General features: G+C 35.7%; 1 protein-coding gene across 1 annotated transcript in view; it reads right to left on the reverse strand.

Annotated features, from left to right (window-relative positions):
- Positions 1-1,412: 1,412 nt before the first annotated feature.
- The window catches only part of chsy1 (chondroitin sulfate synthase 1), a 79,074-nt gene continuing 59,278 nt past the window's right edge, over positions 1,413-21,208 (reverse strand). The window contains exon 3 of the mRNA XM_042727317.1: positions 1,413-4,217. Within this exon, the coding sequence (XP_042583251.1) occupies positions 2,619-4,217 (1,599 nt within the window). The 3' untranslated portion in view covers positions 1,413-2,618. The remainder of the gene's footprint in view (positions 4,218-21,208) is intronic.

Raw genomic sequence — 21,208 nt, forward strand, 5'->3', positions numbered from 1 at the left:
ATAAGATCTCTCGATAGCATTGATTTTGTGGTGCGGAGAAAAAGGTATAGCTTATATGTTTTAAATTGAGTAACGATCAACAGCAGGAAAGGTGAATCAATTCAGGTCTTGGCTTATGCTTACGTGGGAGTTTCTCCACGTGTGCGTGAAGACTTGCATTTCATGAAGGTGATGCTTGTTGGCCGCTGCAGTTTTGGGGCCTCCTATAATTACCTGCAATGTTTGCCGGTCAGCATCCATTCCTCGCTTCTGAACTCTTCTACCAGGTCACAGCTTGGGAAGCTTTCAACAGTGAGATTTTTAAAGACATCATTTTATTTTTAAAATGTAATTTCACTCTGACTTATGAACTCTTTGTGTTGTGCAGAAAAACATTTCTTAATTTGGCATTCCAGGTCAAAAATTGTGTGATAGTCAACTTGTTTTCTTTCAATTAGCACAGGTGCATAAACTCAGATCAATGAGGCCTACGATCAGTCGGTTCCAATAGGAAACACAAAATCTGTGCTAGTTGAAAGAAAACAAGTTCATAAAAAGATTGAACTCAACATTCGGGAATATTATATCATGAGAAATTTTAAAGCAGTTTTTTTTGTATGCTGATCATTTTTGAACAGAAACACTACACGTAACAGGTGGGGAAAAAATCCCCCCAAAAAGTAAAAAAAATAAAAAATCTAAATTATTTTTGGTTTTAGTCCAGTGTGATTAGCATTTTCGGGAAGAAGAAAATCTGGGTCAAAATGCTTGCAACACAACATGAGATTAGATACTCTAGTTGTTTTCTGGGTTTAATGCAAATTGAGCTATTGAAAGCATCATTTCACAACTCATAAAAACAGTAATGTCCCACAATGGAAGTCATAATATTTTAGGTTGTGTGAAAGATTGTTTATTAACATTGTTTATGCAAAGTTAAATCCAATCGTTCTATCCTGTCATGACGACATAGAGCTGGTAACCCTGGCAAGTTTCGCAAGATACTGGCATTGATACCAGTAAAGGACTTAAGAAAACTCAAGAATTGCACAAACAGGCTTACTAGCGTCAGAGGTTTGATTCCCAAGAAAAATGCTCACTGATGTATTTTTTTTTTTTTTTATCCTTGCATAAAAGTCACTTTGGATAAAGCATCTACTAAAAAGCTGTTTTGCTGCTAAAAGGATGATTTAGATGACATTACACATCAAATAAAAATTTTTGTATGGAATAATTAATGCAGGCACTTTCTGCACTGAATTTGTCACATATACATAGTGCACTACAGTAAACATCTGTTTGTGAGTTACCAATAGATCTCAACTGGAACGTTCCTTTAAATGTGTGCATTTGGATGCTCTAAAAAGCAATTTAAAGGCAAACAAAATGGCTTTAAGGCATGGCACCTTTTGGACACAGAAATCAAAACATGATGCATTTGGATAAACATTTTCCATTTTATTAAATATAAAACCTTTGTCCCATTTGTATGGGGGCTAACAGAGAACTGAAGTATGAAAACACCCCAGAAAAAGAATGAAAGAAAAAAAGAAACAAGACTACTGTGGGAGATTGGTCTTTGTTTCAGAAGGCGAGGTGGCGGTTTGGGCCGATTCCCTCTGTGGAGTGCATGGCTCAATAACAGGAGAATGGCCTTTATGCAACCGTCTCAAAAATTAAATAACGAACAGGAGCAAATTAAACCTGTTGCTTGTTGTCGACATACGTTCATAAAGCCGTATAGAATAGAAATCTGGTCATCAGTACCACCATCCTACAGTACAATTCAAACCCTTTTCCTACTCCACCGTCTTGCATTCAGACATCCACACATGCGCACATACACACACAAGCACGTTCAAACAAAAATCACCTACAGCAACTGTGCAAAAAAGTCTTTGGTAATCAAAGCAATTAGAGATAGAGAGAGGAAAACGTAGAGGAACAAAAACACTATCCATGACTGAGACGGTTATACAATTTCTAATATACACAACCTCAGCCCGATATTGTACGAAACCAAACGTTCAATAAATTAGACAGTGGGAATGAGTTGGAAAGATCTACATCCAGCAGTTTCATTCACAGAAGTCAATAAAAAATAAATCAAAACCAATGGAAACAAAACAGTGTTGCAATGGATCCCCCAGACAAATAAACTGGAAAAACAAACCAAAAGCCAAAAAAATGGGAGCGACTTTTGATCAATGGCCCTTAATTGTCACAATTAAGATTGTTATTTTATAGATCCCCTTTCCCAAGGATGAATCACTTGTTCATAGCTCTCTGTAAACATTCACAAATAAACATTTACCGTTTGCCAGACACCACATGTCCGTGTCCATACTCCCTCTTCCATCCTGACACATTTTCCAGCGAGGTCCACAGCAGTCTGTATGTGAGGTGCCATAAAAATAATGATCAGTATTGGATTGGTAAAATAGATCAATGTTCCTTATGCTGCTAAAAAAAAGATCAGAGTCTGAAAGTGTCGCGCTGCTCCTGTACAGTTTAAAAAACGAGTTCTTGTTTCAAAATATATCCACAGAAGTCTTTTCTGTAAAAAATAAATAAGGTAGTTAAAAAAACACCATAAAGAGGAAGACAGACGGGTGGGTGGGTTTGTGCGCTTGCCGGGTCTATTCTGTCCTCACTGATTCATTATTAGAGTTTGAGATCTTTCGGAAACCGTGGTCGTTCTTCTCCAACCACAGCTCTGCCAGTTGTTGCGTGGAGCCATGCGAGGACGCTTTGGATCCCAGGCACATTTTATACTGCTTGGGATCAAGGTTGGGGTCACAAACCACGGGGTGGTGGACGTGCACGATGCCGGTGTCTGTGCTGCGGAACAGCTTGATCCCGGACTGGATGAATTTGTTAAAGAGGTCCACGTCCTCCAGTCCCCAACCTTGGATGGAGACGTCAAAGCCACCCGCTTTGACCAAGTCTCCTTTGTAGACGCAGACGATCCCGAAACCGTAGTGTCTCCACAAGCCCGTTTTGGAGGTGAACACGTAGTGGTTGTCGCTGGGCACCTTACCCGCATAGACAACCTTTGGGTCGTACTGGCTGAAGATGATGGGAAAGTACGTCTGCTCCCCCAGTATGGTGTTCCCGCGACATCTGCTCAAGAAGTCGGGGGTAAACAGTAAGTCCACATCACAGTAGAAGAGCAAGGAATCATTGGTAAAGTGGGCCGAGCCGACCTCCAGGGCCAGAGCACGGGAGAAGGGTCCAGAAACCGGTTTGATCTCCATGTCGGCTTTGGGATACTTCATGTGGTACTCCCTCATGAGTTCGATTTGTTTGATGCGCTCCGTGTTGTTGTCTGTGCTGAAGAGCAGAATCAGCAACTTGACATTCTGGTTGGGAATCAGGCAGATCTTCTCGAAGTTGGCCATGAAGCGCACAAAGATCTCGTAGCGTCCCGCCAGGGGCACGAGGATGTTGATCTTCTTCTCTTTGGGTTCGTGTTGTTCGAGGCCGGCTTGGCCGCTCAGCTTGAACGGGACAAGCATCTTGAGAGAGTTGGAAAGGAAGGACAGCGAGTCCGAGTCTTGGTTGATCCTGGCAGCAAGGACTCGGGCATCCATCTCCTCGTCTTCCAGGAACTGGATCTTACTGAAAGTCTGCTGCAGATAGGCGTGCCTCCTAACGGGAACCGTCATGGTCTTCCCCTTGTGCTTCTTGTAGAGCAGCAGGAGATCCAGTACGTACTCTGCCCCGTACATGGGGTTGACCCTTCGGTAGCCATACTGGATCTCTTTGAAGTCGATGACTCTTCCTCGCGTCTTGGCATTGGCGTTAATCATCTCCATAACCTGCATGATGATGTCGTCCAGCGCCATCTTCTGCGAGGAGTCGATGCCCCGACGCGGAGGCTGCCCATCTGAGGATGAGAAAATGTACTTGCCAGTGAGGAACTCCCATTCTAGCACCTCCTCACGTTGGTGGGGATGAAAGCGCATGAAGGACGGAGGCATGCCCAGCTGGAGGTCTTCCTTGTGCACCTCGGTGTTGCTGTAGCGGCTCATTTGCACGATCTCACGGTGGAGCTGGACGGTGCGGTGGCGCAGCTCCGCGATCTTGCGGCTCAACAAGTAGCTGTGCAGGCGATACTGGTACGGCGGGTTCTTGTTGGGGTGAAGGGTTATGGCCCGGTGGATCTTGCTGTTGTGGAGGTCACGGATGTAGCCCTTCTTGTTTGGCTCGTAATTCTCATAGAAGAGCTGCTGCATCTGAAAAAGAGAAAATACTGATAAGTGGTTCAGACATTGTAATGGTTTAACTGTGCAGATCATTAAAAACTTGGAAACTAAAAACAAGAATGGTAGAATACACACTTATTTTCAAATTAAAGGACCAAACTGAAATGCAAAAAAACGAGTTTGCCTTGAAACACAAGAGAAGGTTGGAAAGTGTCCCACAGACCAATCATGGAATCAAAAGCGATATCGTGACATGGGTAAGATTACAGAACAAGGCCTGTCTGAGGAGTCTGGAAGGTGATACCATCACTAGCAGTCACAAGACCCAACTAACCCATTTCTAGGCCAGTCCTGTAATGTGCTTCGTACACATATATACAAGGGCAAAAGTACAAGAGCAACAATTATTATTATAATTATTTTAAAGCAATTTCTTTGTCTTCTTCTTCAAAAAATAAAACAAATAAATAAAAATAAATATAAATAGATAAAAACATTAAATAATAATAAAAATATTATATAATTATTTAAAAATACTACTAATACTACTAAAAGTAAATAAAATAATGAATAAAAAAAAATGCAGTTACTAAAAACTACAGTGCTGAGTGGCCAATATATCCTATAAGTCTTACATAGTATCACTCAAGTCATAATTTAAGTAATGATAGATCAGTTGATATTTGTCCATTCTGAGGATAAGTGCTACTTTCATGCCATCTGTTGCTGCCATTAAATTACATTGAGCATATTGTGCCTTTAAGGCATTAAGCTGGCATCAATGACACCACAAAGACAGCAACAATTCAGAACCAGTTACGTTCTCAGATACAATATCCTACAAGTCTGTTGAATCATTTGTGGACCAAGTAATAACCTGTAATCACTGAAGGCAAAACCAGGTGCTCCAAACTGCAGTTCTGCTGGCTCTGCCTGAAAGGGTAATAAGGGTGTGAGAGGAACACGGTGCCAATAAGCAGGTTAGATTGACCTGAGAAAGCCTGAGAACGCTTCTCAGCAGCAGTCAGGATTGTGGGAACACTTCATCATTAGCCAGCCCATAATTATCCAGACTCCGGGTCACTTCTTTATTCTTAAGGCACTTTATGACTCATTATAAAAATTCCATGATGGCCATTGATGTGATGAGGCTGTTCATTAGCGTTTGGAGTTAAATACCACTGAGTGGCGTCTACGAATAGAGGCAGAATTAGAGAAGTAAAACTTGGAGAGGAACTGAAGGTCTGTTCAAACTCAAAATTGGTCCTCACATGCCAGGACGAGGCGCATCAGTGTTATTAACGAAATTACAAGAGCATCTCTCTGCCCCAAAGCAACCACTTACATTTAGTCTTTAAGCAGAGGCTCTCATTCAAAACCACTCATAGTGCATCTTTATTATAGAGGCTTCTCAAACCTTTTGACCAAAGAATTTCCATAACTTTCCCACTTTGATTACTGAATAATTGAAGCATGTAAATACGGGATAAGATTGCACTCACAAATAGCCAAGAAAAATGCAGTTCGCTCTAGAAATTTCCATGATTTTCAATTTTAACTCACAGAAATGACTCTTTCAAGGCTACGTTTCTTAAAATTCAAAGATATTTCCAGGTTTTTTATGATTGTGGGGTATAAAAACTGTATTATTGGTACTCTAGGGTATATGAAGTGTTCTAAGGGGCTTTGAATAAATAAATAAATACTGCATGGCCAGTACATAAATAATGTGAATAAATGAATGTTTAGTCATCATACTGGATAAGACTGCACCATAGACTGTAAAAAAAGATGGATGACGCGTCTCCACTTCCTTCCACTACAGAAAAGTGAAGCCATAGCATCTCAGTATGGCCATTGCCTTCTTGAATAAATGACGTCATTTGGAGCCAGAGTCTGCGTAGTAGAGATTCGTTTGGAGCCAGAGTCTACGCTGAAGTGTCATGAGGTTGGAGCTGCGGTATCAAACTCCCACAGACCCAATCAAACATAACGACACACCCCGTTTTTATACCATCAAATTACTAGCTAAAATCAAACTTATCATAAAAACGAACAATTGAACATATATCAGCATGATAACAACTACTTGAAATGACCAAAAACATATTTCGGAAAATTATACTGGAAGTGTAATTTTTTTTTTTGTTCGTTTACATGGAGAGGGCGGGGTTTATAACCTGTCCTGCAGCCAACCACAAGGGGGCGATCAAAGAGCACGCAGCTTCACTTTTCAGGACGTGTGAGGCACACCGGGACTGCACACACAAAGAGCAAGTTGTAGCCAAGAAAAAAGCTTATTTGCTATAGAAATTTCAATGACTTTCAATTTGACACATTGAAATGACTTCCAGGCTAAATTTGTAAAACTCCAAGACATTTCTAAGTTTTTCATGACTGTTGGTGATTTCTATTGAAAAGTAATAGTTAAATATTATATAATAAATATATATTATTATTATTATTATTTTTAAATGTTAACACATACATATACTGGATCAGATTGCATTCACAAAAAGTTAAAGGCAAGAAAAATGCAAGTTTCCATGACTTTCAATTTCACTCCTCCAGGCATACATTTTTTAAATTCACAGATATGTCTACAGGTTTTTCACGACTGTGGGCTATAAATACAGGTATTATAGGTGTTCTGAGAGGTTACCATGCAATGTAAGACTTTTTAAACTACTGAAAACACGCCACCAATTATGTCATGAGACGGATTTGCTCATCCCATCACGCTCTTCCATCTGCAGCTCTGCGTACAGCAGCTGACACAAATGAAAACATTTAGACTGCGCTGACATTCAGATAGCAGACGTGTCCCTGTAATGGAGGATGCCAGAGAAATGAACTCAAGCTGCAATCGCACCATCCTCAAGCCTAAACAAATACATTACAACAAGACACAAATCACTTCTTTCCCACAGATAAATGCACACGGCCATATGACAGCATCAGTCTGCTTTCTGTCAGGACTCGACGGCTTTCCATTACAGCCCATAACAGGAAGCTAAAGCGAGAAGCTTCGAATGAGAAAACCTTAAAGCAACAGCTCATCATTCACTCGCACTCATGAGAATTATTCCTATAAAACACAACAAATGCTCTACATATGAGAACATTAATAATCATTCAAGCTATACAAGAAGCCAGTAAATCTATCATCTATCTATCTATCTATCTATCTATCTATCTATCTATCTATCTATCTATCTATCTATCTATCTATCTATCTATCTATCTATACACACACACACACATACATATACACTCACCTAAAGGATTATTAGGAACACCATACTAATACTGTGTTTTCTATCTACTTTCGCCTTCAGAACTGCCTTAATTCTACGTGGCATTGATTCAACAAGGTGCTGAAAACATTCTTTAGAAATGTTGGCCCATATTGATAGGATAGCATCTTGCAGTTGATGGAGATTTGTGGGATGCAAATCCAGGGTACGAAGCTCCCGTTCCACCACATCCCAAAGATGCTCTATTGGGTTGAGATCTGGTGACTGTGGGGGCCATTTTAGTACAGTGAACTCATTATCATGTTCAAGAAACCAATCTGAAATGATTCGAGCTTTGTTACATGGTGCATTAAACTGCTGGAAGTAGCCATCAGAGGATGTGGGTACATGGTGGACATGGTCAGAAACAATGCTCAGGTAGGTTGTGGCATTTAATTGGCACTAGGGGGCCTAAAGTGTGCCAAGAAACATCCCCCACACCATTACACCACCACCACCAGCCTGAACAGTGGTAACAAGGCATGATGGATCCATGTTCTCATTCTGTTTACACCAAATTCTGACTCTACCATCTGAATGTCTCAACATAAAACGAGACTCATCAGACTAGGCAACATTTTTCCAGTCTTCAACTGTCCAATTTTGGTGAGCTCATGCAAATTGTAGCCTCTTTTTCCTATTTGTAGTGGAGATGAGTGGTACCCGGGGGGGTCTTCTGCTGTTGTAGCCCATCCGCCTTAAGGTTGTGCGTGTTGTGGCTTCACAAATGCTTTGCTGCATACCTCGGTTGTAACGAGTGGTTATTTCAGTCAAAGTTGCTCTTCTATCAGCTTGAATCAGTCGGACCATTCTCCTCTTACCTCTAGCATCAACAAGGCATTTTCGCCCACAGGACTGCCGCATACTGGATGTTTTTCCCTTTTCACACCATTCTTCGTAAACCCTAGAAATGGTTGTGCGTGAAAATCCCAGTAACTGAGCAGATTGTCAAATACTCAGAGCGCCCCGTCTTGCACCAACAACCATGCCACGCTCAAAATTGCTTAAATCACCTTTCTTTCCCATTCTGACATTCAGTTTGGAGTTCAGGAGATTGTCTTGACCAGGACCACACCCCTAAATGCATTGAAGCAACTGCCATGTGATTGGTTGATTAGATAATTGCATTAATGAGAAACTGAACAGGTGTTCCTAATAATCCTTTAGGTGAGTGTGTGTGTGTGTGTATATGTATATGAAGAGTTTCGTTGCAAAACGAGATATATCCATTTTGAGAAATGTTGGTTATTTGACATTATTATTTAAGACATCAACAGTCAAGTTCATTCACAATTTTTTGTACATTAAACTATTACTTGAGCTCAGTGAAGGCCAGGGACACAATATTCTTCAAATCCAGGATATTTTTTATTTAATTTTATGTCCATAAATAGTTCATAAATAAGTCAAAAAAACCATGCCAAAATGCAACATATTTTATCTTAACATTGTCAAACATCTTAAATTGGTTAAAAAAACAATACATCATAAATATATGGAATAGTATATACAAAGATTGATTAATAATAATAAGATTCTGAGTTAGTTTTGTCCAGAACATAAACATTATTGATTTTTTTTTTTTTTTTTTTTTTTTTTTTTTTTTTTTTGCAAAACGCTATATATCAACCTTAGGCTATATTGTACTACTGTAATACCATTAAGAAAAGCTAGTGAATCAATGTTTTGTTTGTGTGTGTGTGTGTGTGTGTGTGTGTGTTTTTTTTTTTGTGTGTGTGTGTTTGTTTGTGTGGTCTGTGTGGTTGACTGCTTGCCTACAGTATAAACAATAAAATGGTAAACGTTTTTTTAGTTAGCCTATTGAATCCTCTTTTTAAAAATACATGTTTTTTTGTTTTGATATTATCGTTAAATCACTGAGCAAACTCGGAGCACTTCACCGGCGGTGACTGTCTCTCCTCGCGTGACATCCTGAGCTCGCGCAGCATCCTGAACGTTCTATACAGCCTAACCGTTATATCGCACTTTGTAAAGAAACTGGGCTGGCGGATATCGCGTTTTGTGAAAAAATACATTTTGTAGTAGGCTTAAAATTTACATTTTTAAATCTTATTAATGGCAGCAATTCACACATAGATTAAAGTACATCTGAACAGTGATTTCCAATAATAAAATCCAAATGTCAAAAAATGGCGTTTATCGCGTTTTGCAACCGAACTCTTCATATATATATTTATTTATATTTTTATATTTATATTGTTATAAAATGGCGTTTATCGTTATATATATATATATAAATATATGTTTTATATATATATATATATATATATATATATATGTTTATATATATATATATATATATATATATATATATATCTATATATATATATATATATATATATATATACAAATTAATTAAAACACACACACACACACACACACACACTATTTATTATATTAGATATTTTTATTGAATATTTACAATTTCCAATAATAGATAAATAATACACATTTTTGGAAATTATGATTTATTAATGCTAAATGAGACAGCTGAAATTAAATAAACAATACATAATATTAACAAAACACACAATTGCATAATATTTACTCAATATTTACTTAATATTATGTGATGTTTTATTTATTAGCTTATTTAAAAAAAAAACTGAAAATAGAAATTTTGGAATTTACACAAGAGGAATGAACATTTATTGTCAATGAGCCATGCTCAATTAATTCTAGTAATTCTATAATCTATCTATCCATTCATCCAACCATTCATCCCCAAGAGAAATTAACATTAATATTAATTGGCCATAGCAAAGCTCAGCTAATTCTATAATCTGTGAATGATTATTAGCCGATGGCAATAATCTCACAAAGCCCAAGTATCGGCCTGCTCTACATACTGCATCTTGAACCCATTTCTACACTGTAAGCCAAATCAATGAATTACATTTAGCAAATGAGTCCCTGTCGTGTGATGCACATTGAAAGCAGCTCACAGACGAATGTTTGACTTCTCCTGCAGAAGGTTAATGTGCTCCGTTTCCCTCTTTAAACACAGCAGGAGAGATAAGTCAACATGTCATCATAATCAAGCCTATTTATGCTCCTGATGAATCGTTCAGTTGAATGTGTGTTGTGAATGCTGAGCTTTTTCCATCTTTTGTTCTTTACCAGCACTGACTGATTGTGACGTACAGCTGACTCTCATGACTTCTGCTCTGTTATGACAGTGTTGCTCGATTGGCGGATTTGTTCGGGACGGTAATTAGCGTGGGAATGAAATCTGACATGGAGAAGCACATCCCGCCGCCGGAGCATGTGATGTGATATTACGGCTCAGATTCAATCCGTCCACAGCTCTGATAACACGCCACGCTTGATTTACTGGCTTCAGATTGCAGCTGCTGAGATAACGTGACTTATTTCTCCTTTTTCTAACATGTAAAAGAGTGATCTGCTAATAAGCTGCTGCCTCATTTAAAGTCATATAAGGCCTAATTTAAGCACATTCACTGTTCATCTGGCTTGGGTTGGGAGTAAACATGCTTTCAATATCTTGAAAGAAGATTAATTTGGTGGATGAGATATTAAAACTCACTGTCAATTAGACACTGTATTAATCTCTAAGCTGAAAACACAGAAACTGCTTTGATAAAACAGTATACCAGGTGCTATATGCATATGCAAATGTTCATGTTTACGATTAATGCATCGACTGGTAACTGTAACCATTTAGCCAATTAATATCAGAGTGTCTATACCAAAAAACAAGTTAAAACATATTTGCAGTTTTCAAATAGTATGTGGTGAATTTGAAGTAAATATTGCATTGGATAATAGATTATTTGCATTTGCAATTTTTATGTATTATTTTATAATACTACATTTAATTATTATATGTTATTCAAATATTTATATATGTATACATATAATATTTTATACTCACTTTAAAAAAAAATTTTTTTGTGAATTTGCCGTAAATACTTCATAAAATAAGGGATTATTTACATCAAAAAATGTTTCATGGATCAAAAGTTTTATATAACACATACATAAATTTATATGATTTTATAAAATACTTTTTTTGTATGTTAATTCCGTAGCGTCAGTGAAGTGCAGGGCTGGGCAGTGACGTGATATGATTAATCAGCATCTTAAAGTGAGATTTATCTGCTGATGAATAAGCAGCATTACAGCTCAGCCTAAATCAAGTCATATATGTCTGAGTCCTTCCCCACAGAGACCAGAAAGAGAATTAAAAGCGTCCATTCGCGCTGGAACATTTGCCAGAGTTGTTAACTCAAAGGACTGCGAAGTAAAACTATGGTAATTCTTTCCACTATTTAATGGGAAGCGATTCCTCCTGATGTTGAACATGTGTCAGGGCTGATTTGATGGCCAAGCTCTTCACACTGCTGGTGAGCATCAAAAACAGATGGAGACTTTCTCTCTAATATCTCATGCGTGATGGCGCAGGACTGGACCCAAACATCATGTTTATAAATGCATTAAGAAAAAAGAAAAAGAAGGACAAAAAAAAAAAACCTGCATAAAAAAATAAAACAACATTATGTAAATTAAATATAAATCACAATGCAATCATGGTCAAAGCCTCTTTCTAACAGCCATCTCCAAAAAAGATGTCATAACAGTCAAGCAGCCATAAACTTGAAGTACAACTTAATTACTTGCCATTTACTGAAAAATGCAAAATATAAAAAAAGTGGAAAATGAACAAATCACAGCCAAAAGATGTTTTAACTATGCTAAATAAATAAATAAAAATTGTACCTACGAAAAACTCAAATTGTTAAAAAAATTAATAAAATGGTAAACAGATTTAAAAAAAAAAATAAAGCATTGTTTGCTTTTTTTTTTTTTTACATCTGTTTACCATTTTATAATTTTTTTGATGATATAATATCAGAGATAATACATAACAGTAAATTTCTATTAAAATAATAAGATATAAAAATAAAAAAATAATCATTGTATAAAGATAAATCAATTTAATCTTACCTATGAAATGCTAAATAGCATCAAATGTATACTATGAAAGTTTAGTAAATAAATTACAAATATAAAATAAAAAACAAAAAATAATTGTAATGCCTGATACCAAAACTAAATTTATATTAAAATAATAAATAAAAATGTAATCGTACCTATGAAATACTAAAGAACTCACACATTTTTATTATTAAAAACATCTTTAATTTTAAAATGAAAAAATATTCTTCCTCAAAAAGACTATTTCTTTTCAAAAACGTAGTTTAGTTATTTGTCTTTTCAAAAGAAATAAACAATAATAATAATTTAAAAAAATCAATAAAAACAAAAATGCAAACTGAAAAGTGAATACTTAATTTGAGAAGTCACACCTCTCACATTTCTAACAATATTAAAGGTTTATTCCTAACATCATAAAACGGTGAGTAGTTCATTTGCCTCAGTTCAGAGAGTCTGCTGCTGGCTTCTCACGAGAGGATGTGAACAACGCTGCTGTTGCTGCATGATGGATGTCTCTGGTCTGGGCCTGAACTGGCACACTTTCTCTCGCCGCATGAAAACACTTCAGCGTGCCACATTTAAAATCAGCATTATGCAACACTCACAATGACGGAGATGAAGTTGCTTCCTCTGCATCACTGTGAAAAAGCCTTGTTGACTGAGAACAAGAAACTTCCTTGAAGCAGAGAGAAAGAGCGTGAGGACGTGCCAAAGGATCGCCCGTCTGCTTCTGGAGGTCACTGGGTGTCTCATCAGCAGAAAAGAGCACATGCATTCGGCCAGAAAGTGATGAAGTCACAAATAAAAAAATCATCATGCAAAACAGGTAACGGCTCAGACATCCAACAAAATTAGTGCTGAGTGCTATCTGCTTCATGCAAAAAACACTTTGTTTTTACATAATTTGATGAATTACTGCTAACACGATTTATAAAAAATTTATATAAACATTCCTTTTAAACAAAACTCTGTTGTTGATTGATTGTTAATTTGTATTTAACCCTAAATGCAAAAAAATAAATAAAAAAATTTGGGCCCGATTATTGTAAAAAATCATAAATCATTAGGATTTATTGTTTCAATTAATAAGGTGTTTTTATTGCTCAATTTTAATAAAAAAAAAAAATTAAATTCAATAGGGAAATTTTTGCGTTATCAATACTGCATAAGTTTCACGATTTTATCTAATTGTATATATTTATATTATATTATTTATAAATAATATGCTTTTTGATTATTAGAATTGAATTTAACAATTAAAAATAAATCCAGAAAATTTTTAACTGAAAAAAAGGGGATTTTATTTTTTATTTTTTTGCATTTTGAAAAACAACAACAACATGAAAAAAAAAACCAGGCCCTGAAAACGCAATTTTTGTTAAACTGTTAATAAACTGTTGTTATGTACATACTATTTTATAACTAAAATGTATCTATAAAAATGGAATCCAGAAAATTTTAAATGGAAAAATGGAACTGAAAATGGAATTCAGAAAAAAAATTAAACCATTTCATAAGGCTCCATAAAAAAGTCCCAATCTATCATCTGTCTGAAAAGAACGAGTTAAATCTAATAAATGACCACTTGTTAAAATTCAATAAGCATATTAAATAAATGGAAATATCAGTGTTTTAGCCATTTAATTTAAACCCAAAGTCATACATTTCCTTTTCTTTGTCCACTCCACCAACAGGAGAAACCATATAAAATTATTTCACCTCATACACACCTCAGTAACCAAACCTCTGAGTTTTAATAAAAAGCAAACGATTTATCCATCAAAGCCAGAGGATCGGATCATTCCGGCCAATAATCGGCCCCATTGAGGGGCAGCGGGGGTCTGTCACAAAGGACGCTCTCAGCAGGTAATGAAGATGAGCCGCGGTGGACGCTTCTGTCACTGCACTCTTTATTGGATCAATTCATGGAGCTTGACACAGATATTCAGCTCTGATAATTGACGGCCTCATCCAGCACCTGTCAGCTGAGCAGCTCCACGCAGAGAACAAAGACCGCCAGAGCGGGACAGGCAGCCGGTCAAGGTCTCCTCATTAACATCTGCTGACGCACTCGGAGACTAATCAAAGCGGAGACTTCTCTCTGACCTCCCTCCACCGCTGAGCTTCAAGACAAACACGCATGTCCAGCTCAACTCTCACCATGGGACCTCAAAAGATGCCAAACAAGGTTCTTTAAAAAATGCGTGAATGAAAGTAAATGAAAGCAGTAAACCATTAGTAAATGAAAAAAAAAGTAAATAAAATGTTAAATATGAAGTAAATATTTTTTTTTACTATGCTAATAAAATAAAAATAGCTTGAAATTACCTATGAACACAAAATAATATTATTAAAATAATAATAAATAAAATAATAAAGTAAATAAAATACTACTATACCTATGAGAGTTAATATCTATTAAAATAATAACAAATAAACAATTAAAAAAGCAAAACTTTGGGAAGCATCATGGAACATCAACAGATAACAAACGTTTCTTACTATGCAAAATGAGTAAACAAGCAAACAAATCACTAAATAGTATTGTACAAATAAATAAAAGCTGGAGCTCAACTCGTCATTGAGAAGTTTTTAAGATGTTATGGTTGACACTCAGTGGAAAAGATATGAGACTTGAAAACAGAAACAGATGTAGATGGATAAGTGCACAAGAACAAAGCACAAAGATGAAATCAGTCACCGGCCGTCATATGAAAGCTGCTCTCATTACAGTCATAAGTGTTGTGATGACAGGATTGTTCTCCCCCCTTAATTTCTATTTAAAAGCAACAACAAAAGGTCCTTCTCTTCCCACAAACTATATGCATATCTAATCATAAGGAAGCAACTTTTTTTGGTCACCGTAGGGATGATGGACATGTACAACATAAATCAATAAAAGATCATAAAGTTTCCAGTTTATAGCATACAAACGTTGTATTCTGATCTGTTCAGATCAAGTACAGTCCGTTTATTCTGTATCATAAAATCTCTGAATGTGGCTCAATGTTATAAAAACACTTATTTGTTTGTGTACATCCAGCTAGACTGGTGTTCGGTGGATAGGAAAACAAATCAATCAACTCTTATCTTGCTCCACGGCACTTATCTAGAGAATACAGTGAATACAATACAATCAGCAGAGATATATGAGAGAGAGAGAGAGACAGAGAGAGACACAGAGAGAGACCGAGAGAGAGCTGAGAAGAGCCTCCTGAAGAGCTCAAGCCACGCTGCACACACACACATGGAAACTATTACAGCTGCGGGTTAAAGTGCAGCCCAGGCCGATTCGGAGCATTCAGCCTGAGATTCCTTTTAAACACTGATAATGTCCGGCACTGCATCCTGTTCAGACAGGAAACCCAAACAGGCCATAATGATGACCCAACATCATCCACAACCCAAAAAAAGTTTGCTATTAAGAGTGTTTTCACACTTGCTTTGGTCTTTTACACCAGCAGCGTGAGTATTACAGCAGATGTTTACTAATGGAGATATTGACTAAAGAAGAGAAGAGAGTCTCAAACAGACTGAAGACCACACTAAAGCTGTAGTGTGTAAACAACCCAGTACAAGATCCCATTATAGACCAATACTTTGTATGGCCAATTCATTAATTAACATTGTTTCCTGTAATGTCAATTCCAAAATGTACTGATCAAAATAAATTATAAAAAAAAAACAAAAAAAACTAGCAAGTGAAAAAAATAAATAAAAAAAATAAATAAAAAAAAATAATAATAATTTTTATTCTATTTCTCACACACACACACACACACACACACACACACACACACACACACACACACACACACACATATATATACTAGGGCTGTCAAATGATTAATCACGATTAATCACATCCAAAATAAAAGTTTTGTTTACATAATATATGTGTGTATACTGTGTATATTTATTATGTATATATAAATACACACACATGCATGTATATATTTAAGAAGAATATGTTATGTTTATATATTAAATATATTTATATATAATATAAAATATAGGAATATAAATATATAAATGTATATACATGTAAATATTTTCTAAATATATAATTTATGTGTGTGTATTTATATATACATAATAAATATACCCTGTACACATACATATATTATGTAAACAAAACTTTTATTTTGGATGTGATTAATCGTGATTAATCATTTGACAGCCCTAATATATACATATACAAAATAAATAAAAAAACAAATACAAAAATATACCTGAAATACTAAATAACATACTAAATTTCTATTAAATAATCAATAAAAAATAAAAAAGTAAATAAAATGTTATTGCACTGATAAAACAGTCAATAACATAGTACATTTTAAAATAATATCAAATGAAATAATACATAAACGAAAAATAAATAATAAAATAAGCTGTAGCTGAACTCTGGGAGGCATCATGGGACATCAACAAATGCCAAAACTGTTTTTTTTTTTCCATTTATGTAAAACAACACAATATTTTTTCAATTTAAACTAACTATTCTATTCCAATTCTATTCTAACATATTGTAAAAATGTAACTTATTCCGGTGATGTAAAGCTGAATTTTCAGCATCATTACTCCAGTCTTCAGTGTCACAAAATCATTCTAATATACTGATTTTTATCAATGTTGAAAATAGTTTTTGCTGTCACTTTTGATCAATTTAATGTATTCTAGCAGAACAAAAGAAAAAAATCATTATCTGCTATTTAAAAATTCTAAATTAATTAATTTAATAACTAATATATATTTTTACATTTAATTGTAATAATTGTAATTAATTTAATTATTTTATTTATTTCTTTTTTGTGTGTGTAACACTTGCATAACAATTAAGCACATTTTCCCCCAAAGAAAAAACAGTTTCTAACCAAATCAAGCTCGGACATCAGCCACACTCAGGTCTGTATCAGAGCATTCGAAATCTGCTCTGAACTGCAAGAAGAATCTCTGTTATGGCCTTCCAAAATGGTGACTTTAAACCATCATTACTGTCGAGGGCCGTCTTGTCGTCTAGTCGCATCGGGACACTTAAACTCAAGACCACATCTATTCAGTTGCAGACTCTTTGTTCAATTTTCCTCTGCATTATTTTATTATAGAGGCTTTTCATGCTACGCTTAGTGAAATTGCATCTGCAGCGACAGTGCTATTCCAATCCAATTCCAAATGACTATAATACAAAGAAAGCTGCCATCCCGTCCGTTGATAGAAAGTATACTTGGGCAGTCCTATTTGTTTTTGGGTAATTGAGTTACAAAGCTCTTCAATTTGTAATAACTACGCCTGTCCCTCGGTGGGATGGTGCAGTAAGTCAGATTTCCATCGCCGGCAGTCGCAGAGGGAACAGTAAATCTAATAGACTGCGGGAGTAAAGGGAGATGACATTAAAAATAAGAAAAAGCACAACTTTGGAAAATCTGACTTATGAATAGAGGAAATTCCATATCAACACAAGGTTAGAATTGAACCGCAAAGTAGGACAATAAGTAGAGGGAGAAGAGGAGCTACCTGCTTTGTGGCGGCCAACATTGTTCAAAAACAGTCTGTAATTAGAAAATGAATAAAGAAAATAAACTTGCCTGATGTGGATTTTAAATCAGGCCTGATTCAGACCAAAACAAAGGAAAGAAAAACAATAGAGAAAAATGATTTATGATGGCTTCAAAGATTTTTTTTTTTTTTTGGCGTTTTCATCAAATAAAGATTGTATTACCTTATTTGTAACAATTCTATTTTAATGATGAAATACAAAAAAAATTATATTTTAATAAAATTAAATAATTATAATAAAATATTCCCTACATTGTAAATATTAAAATATAATATTTTAATCTATCTATCTATCTATCTATCTATCTATCTATCTATCTGTGTGTTGACATATTATACACACATAAAGTATATAATTCATACATTACTATATAAATATATTTCATCACGTACAATTATAATATATAATTATATTTCAATAAGAATTACATTGAATATTTAATAAGTAGTAATAATTATTTTTAAATATCTAAAAAGTAAATATTTTTCAAAAGCCTTGGAGAAATGATAATTTATTGACAGTAATGCCTAATACATAGTTTAAGTAAATAAGATAGATAGATAGATAGATAGATAGATAGATATATAGATAAATAAACACCTGAACTATTTAAATTTAAACACTAACCACTAATGATAATCAGGGTTCTAGAGTGCGACCAATTGGGTCGCACCTGCGACCTAATTTCTCAATGGTGCGACAAAAAAAAAAATCTGAGGTCGCACCGGTGCAACCAGCAATTCGAGGGAACAAAAAAAAAAAAAAAAAAAGTCTTTGTGACTCTTAAAGTCTCACTGTGGTTAAACAACAGACACTAGAGCCCTGCATTTCAGCCTGAGCCCGACGGACCCCAACTTTTTTATGCCCTCGAGCCAGGCTTCGGGTCAATTTTCACGTCATAGTTCAGACGTGGGCCGGGCCTCCCGCCTGTTTTATAGTTCTGATTTGTTTTATATTTTAGACATCCATCAATTAGTGATGAAACAAAATTGCCGAACTGGTGGAAAGAACACGAGACCGTGCTACTGCGACTGTCAAGAGCGGCTCAATGGTGTTTAGTGTCCCGCAGCAGCAGTATGGTGTGTGCTGTCAGCGCAGCTGAACAGTTCTGCATTCGAATACACGCAATAGGCTCAAGCTTGCCGCAAAGCACAAGCAAAAGTAATTACTATAAATGTAACAGGGGGAAAAAGTAAGGAGATATTTGAAGTATTTACTAATAAACAAGTGTTTTCTGAGTCTGTGTCGCAAGGATGAAGTTGCTGATCCTGACTCACCTTCTCATTAGATGCACCTTTACGGATTATGATTATAATGAAAGGGTTTTTGTTTTCAATTTGTTTTATTTCGTTAAGTAGTCATTTAAAGCTTTCTATAGATATATTTATCATGTCTATAGATATATTTATCATTTAGGCATGTTTTCACTGAGTGTCGGTTCATTTTTGTACTCCCGTTTAAGAAGACACGGCAGAAAGCGCAACCTTTTGTTGATATCATGAGTGCACACAAATAAAAGAAGAACCTTTGCAGTTACGAAAGATAATGTATTACTCTTACCTTTATGAGCAAAAATGACTGCGTATCCACTGAAAAAATGCAAGTGATCACGCTGGCGTCTCCATGTCCTGAAGCGTCTCCGCACAAACTATTGGATATAGCGCACATTTATCTGGGTCTAACGTTTAAACATTGTTATATGCTTGAACTGTTTTATATCTATAGATTTTATTTTAGGGAGTTGTGATGATTTGAGAAGGCTAAACTGATCAAACATAGGCTCACTGTCTGCCGCTGGCCGCTTGGTCGTTACTTTAAAAATACTATAACTTATATTTAACAAACAAAAAATTCTTCCTAACATTTTTCTAAATTAACAATAAAAAACGAAACGAAACAATCACTTTGCTATTACATACAAAACTGAACTATTTTAATAGCTGATACAGTAGTATAAGCTGTTTAGGGACTGTTTAGCTGTTCAAATCAGACTCTAGAGCATCCCTTCATTCAGGCACAGTGGAAGATCTGATAAGAATCAATGTAGAGGGGCCAAGTCTGGAAGATTTTGTTGCTAGAGAGAGTGTGGCCAGCTGGTTTAGCCAAGGCCAAAGATCAAGAAGGCCAAACTACATGAGTTGGCCATCCGAGGGGCATGTGCATGCAATGGAGTATAGTCTGTAAGACATTGAGCCATGAGATGTTCAGTTTGAAGCCCTTAAAACACTTAATTTAGATTTTCTTTTTATTTCATTTATCTTGAGATGTTTTAAGTTTAAATTTCAGCTCAGTGAAGCACTTTAAGCACCAACACTTTTTCAGTAAGTTACATTTCTTGTAGAATTGTGCTTCAAATAAAGAACTTTATGTTGACCAGATTGTTAGTTTATCATTTAGGCTACAATTCAATATTGCCTATATGGACAGCGATTAAAAAAAAAAAAAAAAGTGAACTTGTAAAAATGCGATGTTAAATGCGATGCGGTCTAAAATTTGGGTGCCAACCAGTGCAAAAAATTAGTCTAGAGCCCTGATAATGTTATTGTTGCATCTGAATAATATACCAAAAGTGAGGCACAATATCAAAAATGAAATGAATAGTTAGAGGTCAATATGAAACTCTATTTGCAATCCATTTTACTTCTGTAATGGGACACACTTATGAGGAAAAAATACAATATTAAATGAGAGGGAGAAAAACAATGCGTGAAATTATTGGGAACTGATACCAGGATAGAAGCAGGTGTTTGAAGGGATTGAAAAGACTAGACATAAGCATAAAGAAAGTACTGAATAAATACCATCAGGTTTTGATTTCATGTTTACTTAAAATGGTCATACAAATTCTGGTGCAGATACATTCGAGATAAATTTTCTTTATTGAAGCCATCTTAAGGCACAGTGAAGTGCTGAGGAACCCTGAAGCCCAAATCTGTTCTCTGAAAGCATGAAGCAGCAGCTCTTCACATCTGAAAGCCCAGAGGCTTCAAGAAAAGAGCTTGTGCTGCTGCTGAGTGGAGGACATGCATCTCAATGTCAAATCTCTATTTGAAGTAGCTTCCATCCAGATGTGACAAAGCAACTCAGCTACAGTGGCTCAAAAACACAGTGAGATACCAAAGAGCACACATGCATGAAAATAACCATAAACATGCCGGGATAATGTACAGTTATCAATCAAAACA

This window comes from Cyprinus carpio, chromosome B7 (genome assembly GCF_018340385.1).
Source record: "Cyprinus carpio isolate SPL01 chromosome B7, ASM1834038v1, whole genome shotgun sequence".
In the NCBI taxonomy this organism is placed as follows: Eukaryota; Metazoa; Chordata; class Actinopteri; order Cypriniformes; family Cyprinidae; genus Cyprinus; species Cyprinus carpio.